We start from the raw sequence: 12,030 nt of genomic DNA on the forward strand, positions 1-12,030 counted from the left end.
GTGAGTCACTGCCACAAATGATTTTAATTCCCTATGAGAAAGCCTGGTAATAAGTTTCACTAAGTGAATTTTTAAAAATTCTTCCTTATTGTGAAACAGACTAATGAATATTAAATTAGTTTTTATCAACAAATAAAATGTAACAATTCTTTCAGCTTTATGAAGGCTGTGTATTTAACTTTCATATACTTGTTATGAGGCTTATCCTCAGGATAAACAATTATGCCATATAAAAGATTAAGGCTTTCTCACATGTGTAGCCAACATGGGGTATATGAGTCAGGACTCTGATTCCAAGAGGCAAAAACCCAAGTCAAATTAACATAAGCAGAAAAAAGAAAATTTATTGGATCACAAAAATGAAAAAGTAAAAGATGGTGTAAACTTCAGACATGATTGGATCCAGAAGATCAAACATCCTCAGATTTCTGTCTCTGACCTCAGTTTTCCTTTGTGTTAGATTTATCCTGGGAAGGCTTTCTTCATGTGGTGGCAAAAAGGCTACTGGTGAGTTTTTAACCTTACTAAATCCTTGAAACTTGCAATTCTGGGGTGGGGAAAAAAAATCTTTTCTTACTACCCATAACAATGACCCCCTAGGACTCTACTGGTCTAGACAGGGCCATTTGTAAATCCCTTATCTATCATGAGGTTGAAGAAAATAATTGGCCTGCCTATCACCAATCTACTGCTCTTCCTGATTAAACAATTTCATCAGAATGATATGCATTGAGGGTGAGATAAGTCTCAAATAGGGTACAGAACAGATCCAAAAGTAACAGATGTCTACTACTCAGGCTATTTCAAATAAGGGATGCTCATGAACCGAAGGCTTCTCCATAGGTACTACGTTCATAGAATTACTAACTGAAGAACTCACTGATATTTATTTAATAAGGACTGAATGGTGACTAAATGTTTTCTTTCTTATACTTGTTATACATAATCAGAGAGCTTCTCTATTATGAATTTTCTGATGTCGTCGAAGAGCTGAAGCACAGCTAAAATTGTTCCCACATTCATTGCAGTTATAGGGTTTTTCTCCAGCATGAATTCTCTGGTGTAGCCTAAGGGACAAGATCTGATGGAAAGCCTTCCCACATTCATTACATTCATAAGGTTTCTCTCCAGTATGAATTCTCTGATGTTGATTAAGGTATGAGCCACAACTGAAGGCCTTCCCACATTTGTTACATTCATAGGGTTTCTCTCCTGCATGACTTCTCTTATGATGAATTAGAACTAAAGCATCACTGAAGGCTTTCCCACATTTACTGCATTCAAAAGGTCTCTCTCCAGTATGAATTCTATGATGTCGATTAAGTTGTGAGTCAGTCCTAAAAAACTTCCCACATTTGATGCACTCATAGGGCTTTTCACCAGTGTGAATTCTCTGATGTTGATTAAGGTGTGAGCGATAGCCAAAAGTCTTTCCACATTCATTACATTTAAAGGGTTTCTCTCCTGTGTGAATTCTTTGATGCAGAGTAAGGGCTATGCGTCTGCTGAAGGCTTTTCCACATTGATTACATTCATAGGGTTTCTCTCCAGTGTGAATTCTCTGATGTTGATTAAGGTGTGCACTCTGTCTGAAGGCTTTGTTACATTCCTTACATTCATATGGTTTCTCTCCTGTGTGAATTCTCTGATGTTCCACAAGGAAGGCATAACGGCTAAAGGCCTTCCCACATTCATTGCATGCAAAGGGTTTCTCTCCAGTGTGAATTCTCTGATGTTGAGCAAGGTGTGCACTCTGTCTGAAAGCTTTGTTACATTCCTTACATTCATATGGTTTCTCCCCAGTATGAGCTCTCTGATGCTCACTGAGAAAGAAGTCATGGCTAAAGGCTTTTCCACAGTCATTGCATGCATATGGTTTCTCTCTACTGTGAATTCTCTGAGGTTGAGTAAAGAATGAATAACAGCTAAAGGCAGCACCACATTCAACGTATCCATGGGATAATTTTCCAAGATGAGTTGTGTGATGTTGAGTAAGTAATGAGTGGAAACTTAAGAGATCTGAAAAATCATTACTTTCGTAATGTTTCTCCCCAGGAGGAATTTCTGCATCTTTACTAAGGTATGTATTCTGGTTGAATTCTTCACATTCATTACCTATCAAAGATTCCTTCTCAGCATGTAGTCCTTTATGTTCAGTTAGAACTGAATCTGGGGGGAACATTTTATCATAAATATCAAATTTATGTACTTGTTCTACTGTGGGAACTCTCTGTTGTGTTAAAAGTACTGAGTTCAAGAGAACATTTATCTCAGAATTATTATATTCATTGTCTCTTTTCATGGCAGAGATTTCCTTAAGAGTTGTCACTTGCCTGAAATGACTCTCCTGATTTCCCTGATGCTGCTCAAATTCACCCTTATATTTCCAGGCTTCTCTGAAACTGGAGGATTCAAGGCCATAACTTGTAAGTCTTTCCATTATCATCCCCTGGGATATTTCCTCTTCATCAATGTACCATTTTGGAGATAATGCCTTGATTTCATACAAAGAGTCCCATTCTGAAAAATATCAAGAAAGCAAATGTCTCCTTTTTACCCTTCCAAGGAGAAAGAAAACTGTTATAGAAGAAATTAAAGAATTTACTTGGAGGAAAGAGGGGAGAAAGTCATGGTTCTAACTTTTTTTTATCAATTTACATTCCTGTTAGCAACATGAAATATGTCTTCGAACCCATTCACACTGGTTAACATCATTCTAAAAATATTTGCCCTTACAAGTAAAGAGTACCTCATTATTGTTTTAATTTGCAATTCTATGATTATAAAATTGAACATTTTCATATATATTTATGTACCTTTTATATATTTTGTCGTTTCTTCTTTGGTGAATTCCTTATTCAGGTACTTTGCATATATTTTAATTACACTGGCATTTCTTTTAAGTGGTTTATAGAAGTCATTATAAATTTAAGACATTAAGACTTTTGAGCATTTTTCTCCCTCAAATCACATGTCATCTTCATTGATAATTTTATTGTCACGTCATCTTGATTTATAATGCTTCTGATAAAATTTTTTAAAAATTTGTATGAACTCAAATCTTCCAATTTTTTCATTATAGAGCCTGGCCTTTATGTCATTTTAAGAAAGACTTTCCAAAACCCAATATTATACAAATATTATCCATAACTTTTAAGAAAATCTTTTTACACCACTAATTTGAAAAACTACCTTTATCTAATACTAAATTCTCATATATACATGGGTGTATTTTTGTACATTCTTCACTGTTCCACTGATCTATTTCACTGTTCTTATATCAGACCAATCTCATGGATAACAGGCAAAATTCTTAAATATTAAAAATTGAATCAAGCAGTATATTAAATAAATAATACACATGATGAAGTATGCAATTCAGAAATAAAAAAATTGTTCATCAATAGGAAATCCTTTACTATATTATTATATTATTGTCTATACTTTCCTATATTAACTTCATCAGTAAAAAAAGAAAAAAATATTTCCAGAAATAAAAACTTGACTCTCCATCCTGATAGAGAACATATCTACCAGGAAAAAGTGACCCAAAATGGTCAAGGCTAAAACATGTCCTGATAAAATGACTTTAAAATGAAAGGTTAGGCCCGTGAGCCATGGCTGCTGAGCCTGTGCGTCCGGAGCCCATGCTCTGCAACGGGAGAGGCCACAACAGTGAGAGGCCTGCGTACCGCAAAAAACAAAACAAACAAACAAAAAATTGTGAGAGCTAAATCTGTTTTTATACAGTGAGAAACATGATGTTCCAGATGTATAGAACACCTGGATAAAATAAGAAAGCTACACATTTATGCTGGTCGTTTCAGGGAGTGGGAAAGAATGGCAAGTGGTAAAATATTATCTTTTCCTTTAATCTTTTTAAATTTCACTTGTTACAAAGAATTTGAATTACAATTGTACTTTAAAAAAGTAACAATGGAAATTTAAAAGAAAAAAATATTGTGTGTTTAATTACATTTCATAGAATTATTATCCCTGAATCATAATTCTGTTAGTACACCAGTATAGAGATTATTGCTTAATATTTAGGTGAGAACCATTTCCTTTTGTTTTTGAGAATAATTCTGTAAAATCATTTCCAGTAATGGCACTCTTCCCCAAATCAAAGGTTTAACAAGGGAGATGCAAGCAGAATAATCACGAAAACACAAAGCAATACAACAGTAACAAAAAATTTCTAACTTCCAATAACAGCTCAATTTAGAAGAGGGTTTATGTCTTCAGAACAAAAGCATTCCTCCTTGACTTTCTAACCAGTCAAAATCTGTGTATTCTACAGAAAATCTGTGATGTTATTCCCATAAAACTACCCTTTACTGCTTCTGCCTCCATTAGATTTCCTAAGCACTAGTGTTTTAATGTACAGGTTTGAAACAAAATCCTAATGTGATTTATTTATAATGTGTGTGTTCTTTCTCTTATCCTAGTGTCTAAAGTCTTCTCCATGGCTGGACCCCGAATAATATACCTTTACATGCTAAGTGATATCTGGAGAGTGGGAGAGGTTTAATAAATACCCTAACCCTAAAGCGTACGCTAACCCTAACCCATACCCTAACTGATACCCTAACCGTAACCCGTACCCTAACCATAAACCATACCCTAACCCGTACCCTAACCCTAACCCTAACCCATAGACATACCCTAACCTGTACCCATCTAGGAGATCAGAACAAAATACAAAGACACTTATACATAAAGGGAAAATATCAAGCTGGCATCAGACTTCTTTGTAACAACATTTAACACCAATACTATGCTATAAGCAACTTAAGGAAAGAATGGCCAATTATGAACAAGGTAGAGCTTAGGGGGACATTGTTTGCATGAACTCTTTTTGAGGAAACTGCTAGAGAGCAGATTTCAGCCAATCCAGAGATGTCCAGAGAAATTTCAGCAAAATGACCTAGTGGAAAACACTAAATATATATAACTACAGAATTAAGACAAAAGGAAAGGTTGGGATAAATGTGACACAAGAGCATGTAAATATAATATGCCTGGACAATGTAAAAAGCATACAAGTAACAAAATTTGGGAAAACAAGGTGGGGAGTATAATAAGGCTACTTATTGACACATCTGTAACAGGTAAAAAAAAATCAAAGGCTAGTTTTTAAAGCTGACCAATCAAGTAATAGAAGGAGTAAATACTGTCTAAAGAAACAGAGCACTATAACCGTGAAGGCTCTAGAACAAAAGAAGAATCTTTCTAATTATTATAAAAACTATAGTATTACACGACCAAAAAAAAGCCTAGGAAAACAGACAAGCTAAAGTCTTTTTTAAAAACTGTAAAAATCAGAAAATATAACACAAAACAATGTACAGAATTAAGCCCAAACATATTAAAAACATGGTTGGACTTTCACCTATTAAATTGAAATGATATCCAGACTGGTTCACAAAGCAAAACTCAATTCTATACTACATATAAAGCTCACGTTTAAAACAAGGTGATTTTACAAAGTTGAAAATAAACAGATGATAAAAGCCTTAAAGAAAGCATAAAAAGGCAAGAAACAGATTCTCCCCGAGGGCCTTCAGAAGGAAGGCAGGCTGCCAACATCTTGATTTTTAGCCCTGTAAGACCCATTTTGAACTTCTGACCTGGATCCAGAGCTGTATGATAATATTTTTGTGTTGTTTTCAGCCACTAAATTTGTGGTAATTTGTTACAGCAGCCATAAGAAACTAATACAAAAAGCAGACAGGTACAACATTTTTGGGGAGGAATTTGGCAATTCCTAAACTACATATGCACTTACTTAGCAATCCTACATCTACAAAACAACGCTGAAAATAAAGCCTCAACAACAGGAACATACATATTTACAAGGTTATTTATGGCAGCATTGTCTGTAATTGTAAACTACTGCAAACATCCTAAATGTTCACACATTATAGATTCAATAAATTACCATAACATCCACAGAATGGAGTATTCTGCAGCTGTCAGAAAAATGAGGAAGCTCTCCAAGAACTCATATGGAGTGATTTCCTGTACAGCTGACCCCCGAAAAATGCAGGGGCTATGGGTATAACTTTACAGTCAGCCCTCCGAATCTGCAGTTCAGCATCCATGGATTCAACCTACCTCGGATCGTGTAGTAAGTATTTATTGAAAAAATTCGCATGTAAGTGGACCCTCTCAGTTCAAACCATGTCGTTATAGCTAAGTGAAAAGAGCAAATGCAAATCTACAGGTATATCTGCTCATTTGTGCAAAAGAAACATAAAAAGGACAAACCTGAAAATAAAGACTGGTGATCTACAAGGGGTGGGTAAGAAAGGGGCAGGAAGAAGTAGGAACAGAAACAAGACAGTAAGGATGAGGAGGGAGCGACACTTTTCTGAGGATACATTCTTGTAAAGGTCTGATTCTTAGGAGCATAGTAATGTTTCAGATACAAAAAAAAAAAAAAAAAGTAAAATCAACCAGGATGTAGTAGGAATCAACAGAAACAAATGAACCTAGAAGAACTAACCTAAGTAACTCTGGAAAATAGTTTTTGACTGAATACTTAAGACTAAAAAAGTACATTTGTACCTAAATACAAATAATGTAATCTACTTAGTAAATTTATTTCTCACAGAGGAATAGGTTAGAAATTCTGAAACTACTTTGTGTGTACACTTAAATGGAGGAAATAGTTAAATACATTGCTTCTCACTGTCAGAAGAAGAAATTACAAATAAGTAAAGGAGAAAGGCTATGATAAACCCTGTGGAGGGTAGGACTAAAATCAAGGTATCAATATAAACCAATAATTTAATGTATTAAAAAAAATAAAGACGGAAATAAATATAAAAGTGTGTGTCTGTCTCAAAGTGTGTGTTGGTATACATACATATATTTTCCAGCTCAGTCTGCTGTGAGGGCCTAGAAGAAATCACTTCCAGTAGCAATAAGTACACCTAGTACCCAGACCTTGGTTTCTAAACATCATTTCCCAATAAAAGGAACCAGGGCTCCTTAGAGAAGTGGTTGATTCAAGGCTGGGGAAAGGAAAACAAGATGAACCTGGAACACCTGGAACCATGAAGTGGGGCATGTTAAAAGGTCATAGGAACCAACTTGAAGAAGATCTAAATGGTCAAAGCTGGAACACTTTGAGCAACAAAATAATGGTACAGTAGTTTTAACTCATAGGAAAAAAAAACCCCTCATTCCATAAATATGAAGAAATATTTTAATATATAAACAAATGGGAGAGATGAAACAGCTCTTCCAGACAGAACAATCCTAGTTAATATGTATAAATAAAAGAAGGAAATAAAAATGTCAACATTAGGTCAATACCACAACAGCAGTAACTGTTGCAAACAAGATCCAACAGGGCTGTGGATGCTAAAATTAGTGGGCAAAAGTTTCAGAAGAAACTGAATAGTATCAAGTATCTTCCCCAAATATTTATTAATTATAAATAGAAAAATAGTAACTTTACGATGGAGAAACCAGGCAGATACCACCTTCACCAAGTGATGAAAATTAACATCACTGATAATAAGATATATCAATATTATCAATCCTTTGGTATGATGCACTCACTGCGAAGGATACAACATTTTCTGTGGCACTCTTTTCAAAAATGCACTACCTCAATCTAATCATGAGAAAACGTTAGATAAACCGAAATAGAATGCAAGCAAATGTAATGAGCCATTTGTCTAGAGTGAAGCATATCTGAAGACTCTGGAAAGATTTCTCCAAGAAGGTAAAATCACTAGATAACCTAATGTGTCTGAATGTCTTAAGAGATTTAAACAATTGATCGGGAGTTAAGAATTGAGTTAGGAATATGTATATAGAAAACTAAGGAAAAAAAATAGACAAAACCCCAGATAATTATTAATGCCAAGAAAAAGAAAAAGTACAGAAAAAGTAACCTTGGTATATGCACAGCACAGCTACGACTAGCACTTAATAGCCATAATAATGTAAACACTGAACAGTGGTTCAATAAAAATTAAGATATTGGTATGGGACCTAATCAAACTTACAAGCTTTTGCACAGCAAAGGAAACCATTAAAAAAAACCCAAAAGACAACCCATGGAATGGGAGAAAATGTTTGCAAATGATGCGACAAGGGCTTAATCTCCAAAATATACAAACAGCTCATGCAATTCAACAACAGAAAAACAAACAACTCAATCGAAAAATGGGCAGAAGACCTTAATAGACATTTCTCCAAAGAAGACATACAGATGGCAAGCAGGCCCATGAAAAGATGCTCAACATCACTAATTATTAGAGAAATGCAAATCAAAACTACAGTGAGGTACCACCTCACAACAGTCAGAATGGCCATGATTAAAAAGTCTACAAATAACAAATGCTGGAGAAGGTGTGGAGAAAAGGGAACCCTCCTACACTGCTGGTGGGAATGTAAGTTGGTGCAGCCACTATGGAAAACAGTATGGAGGTTCCTCAGAAAACTAAAAATAGAATTACCATATGATCGAGCAATCCCATTCCTGAGCATATACCTGGGCAAAACTATAATTCAAAAAGATAAATGCACCCTTATATTCATAGAAGCACTATTCACAATAGCCAAGACATGGAAACAACATAAATGTCCATCTACAGATGAAAGGATAAAGAAGATGTGGTACACACACACACACACACACACAAAATGGAATACTACGCAGCCATAAAAAGAACGAAATAATGTTATTTGCAGCAACATGGATGCAACTAAGAGATTACCATAATAATTCATAAAGAGAAAGACAAATACCATATTATATCACTTATATGTGGAATCTAAAAATATGGCTCAAATGAACCTACCTACAAAACAGAAACAGACTCATAGACATAGAGAACAGACTTGTGGTTGCCAAGAGGGAGGGGGTGGGGGAGGGAAGAACTGGGAGTGTGGGATTAGCAGATGTAAACTATTACATATAGGATGGATAAACAACAAGGTCCTACTTATAGCACAGGGAACTATATTCAATATCCTGTGATAAACCATAATGGAAAAGAATATTAAAAAAAAGAATGTCCATATGTGTATAACTGAGTCACTTTGCTGTACAGCAGAGATTGGCACAACGTGGTAAATCAACTACACTTCAATTAAAAAAATAAAACTTTAAAAATTACGATATCAGTGAGATAGGAAGACAGAAATTGTGTGTGTGCGCGTGCATGCTCACACACATGTTGGATTCAGGATAAGAAAGTACTAAATTCTTATTTTCTTAATGAAGATATTGGATGAGGACTAAACCTGAAAAAAACAATCAAGAAATAGCAACATAAACATATTTATTAGAGACGTGAAGGAGACACCAAAAGAAGCTGCCAAAGTAAAGAAAGTGGATCCCTCTAGGGAGAGAGAAACTGGGAAGCGGGCAAGAGACCTCCTTTTTTAAAGGAATAAGCCTTATAAAACAACTTGTCTCTTCAACCAATGTGCATGCATAACTTTGATAAAATTAAAACTCTAAAAAGAAATCTAGAAATGTATATAACTCTATCCATAAAGGGGAAAGAACTTAAAAGGAACAAGATTCAGGGTATAGGTAGAAATATTATTGAGAATATAACTTGATAGAAATAGAGAGGAAATGACCCCCTGAAGCCCAGGACAGCCTCCTCAAATGCAGGGCAGTCTTCTTATGACCACTTGTGCTGTCACCTTACAACAGCGCTCCCTGTTCCCCGTCACTCACCTGCATATTGACCATCTGACATCTCTCTCTCCACCATGCAAGGATCCTTCCCTTGCTCCAATAAGGAGATCATGTTGGGCTTAGAAATGGAAAGTCCTGTTTACAGGAGAAGAAAAATGAGAGCCAGCAAGACAGACAGATAGATAAACAAATCAACTTGCTATTGCTCTTCCAGACTCAGACTCAATCTCTTGGTCATTAGGCAAGAAAGGACATTAGAGGAAGGACCAGAGAATGGAAAGATGCTTGAATGGAGAATGAGACAGACAAAGCTTCTTCATAGCAGCAGTTCTCAAAGTACTAGAGCAGAAGAACCATCACCTAGGAACTTATTAGAAATGCAAATTCTCAGGCTGCCCCAACCAGACCTACTGAATCAGAAGCCACAGTGGTTCTCAAATTTTAATGGGTATCAGAACCACTTGGACGGCTCATTAAAACCCAGACTATTAGGCCTATTCCCAGATTCTGTAGGTCTATAGTGGGACCCCATAATTTGCAATTTAAAAAATTTCCACGCCATACTAATGCTGCTATCCCAAACCATCATTCTAGAGCAAAGGGAACTATACTCATTTATAACTCTATGAAACTACTTTGAATAATTTCCTGGGAACACGAAGTAGAAATCCAGCTAAGCATTTAAGATGCCCTAGATATTCCCAATGGAGGAAGCATAAACACCTCATAGGGAAGATTTGAATTATGGGGGATACATATCCTTACCAAGCCATACCAAGTTCCTGTAGTTCTCCAACATGACATCTCTGTACAAATCCTTCTGAGATGAGTCCAGCCATTCCCACTCCTCTTGGGAAAAATTTAGAGCCACATCCCTGAAGGTCACCAAACCCTGAAATTTTTTAAAAAATGCTGTTTGCCAAGTGCTCCCATATGGTCCTAGCATCTTCCTCAGTCTCTCTCAGAAGAATTTAACTCAGTTGATCATCTCCTTGAAATGCTTTCTACTATTGACTCACGGGACCCACACTCTCCTGGTTTTCCTTCTACATCAGTCCTTCTTAGTCTCTTTTGCTGGTTCCTCCTCTTCTTGTCAGCCTCTTATATTGAATGCCTTAAGCTCAGTCCTTGGACCACTTTCCTATCTACATTCGCCACAATCCTACCCTCAAGATAATCTCATCCTGTCCCATGGCTTTAAATACACTAATGACTCTCAAATTCACATCTCCAGTCCTGAACTCTAGATATATAATCAATACTTTACTTGGATATCCAACAGGTCTCTCGAATTTAATATATCTAGAACTCAATTCTTGATTCTTATCTCATCCCACCCTGTCTTCCCATCTCAGTAAATGGCATGACCATTTACACAATTGCCCAGGTCAAAAATCTTTGTAGTCATTCATGATTTCTTTCTTCCTCTCATACTCCACAACCAATCCCTGATCAAATCCCATATTTTATATCTCCAATATACACCCAGAATCTCACCAGCTCCAATGCCACCACCATGGTCCAGGAAGCTATCACCTCCCACCTGGATTTTTGCAGCAGTCTCCTGACTGGCCTCCCTGCTTCCACTGTTACTTCTCTGCTATTTATTTTCCTTTTAAAACATAAATCAAATCACATCACAAATACCCCAATGTTTCTCCTTCACCTTTAGAACAAAAGTCAAAGTTCTGGTCATGACTTTTAAGGGCCTGCATAATTTGGTTCCCAGCTACTGCTCTAATCTCACAGTGCACATTTCTGTCTGAGGATACTGGCTTATTGCTATCCCTGGAACACATCAAACATGCTCCCAACACAGTAACTTTGTACTTGCTATTCCTTCTACTTTTTTAAAGCTCTTCCCAGATCGCCACAAAACTTACTCCCTACTTTCACTCAGGTTTTTCTTTGCTCAACTGTCACTTTCTCAGAAAAACCATTCTTGACCTCCCTATTTGATAATCACACTCCATCCTTTATTTCACTTGCATTCATCTCCAACACAACAAATCGTGATTCATCTAAAGAGGAAAAGTTCTGTTCCATCATACATTTAAGCACAACACTGAGTAAAAACAGCAACTAAATGTTTTGTAGAAGGATTATATGAACAAATAGTGGAGAGAGAGAAGTGAAGAGTGCACTCACTGGGCTACTTGTGACTCTCTCTGAGGTCCCAAAGTCCTGAAAAATGATGTGGAATTTCTGGAAACAAAGTGAAAACATCAACTTACCTGGGACATGGATTTACATAGTCCAACAGCCATTCTTCCTTCCTTCTTCAATTTTCTCTTTTGGAGAACAAAGTCCTGAGAAGGGAGAGTTAAACAAGAAAAAAAAATGGCAGGGCAGCCCTA

At 36.2% G+C, this 12,030-nt stretch overlaps 1 protein-coding gene across 11 annotated transcripts in view; it reads right to left on the reverse strand.

The window, feature by feature from the left end:
- Positions 1 to 318: 318 nt before the first annotated feature.
- ZNF527 (zinc finger protein 527) overlaps positions 319 to 12,030 on the reverse strand; it is a 40,146-nt gene continuing 28,434 nt past the window's right edge. For 8 of the 11 annotated variants that reach the window (XM_067720187.1, XM_067720186.1, XM_067720183.1 and 5 more), the window contains 4 exons: positions 11,908 to 11,982; positions 10,439 to 10,565; positions 9,713 to 9,808; positions 319 to 2,520 (listed from right to left, as the gene is read on the reverse strand). In XM_067720187.1, the coding sequence (XP_067576288.1) occupies positions 947 to 2,520; positions 9,713 to 9,808; positions 10,439 to 10,565; positions 11,908 to 11,940 (1,830 nt within the window). In that variant the 5' untranslated portion in view covers positions 11,941 to 11,982 and the 3' untranslated portion in view covers positions 319 to 946. The remainder of the gene's footprint in view (positions 2,521 to 9,712; positions 9,809 to 10,438; positions 10,566 to 11,907; positions 11,983 to 12,030) is intronic. The other 3 variants (XM_067720194.1, XM_067720193.1, XM_067720191.1) reach the window with 2 other exon arrangements.

This window comes from Pseudorca crassidens, chromosome 20 (genome assembly GCF_039906515.1).
Source record: "Pseudorca crassidens isolate mPseCra1 chromosome 20, mPseCra1.hap1, whole genome shotgun sequence".
Taxonomy (NCBI): Eukaryota; Metazoa; Chordata; class Mammalia; order Artiodactyla; family Delphinidae; genus Pseudorca; species Pseudorca crassidens.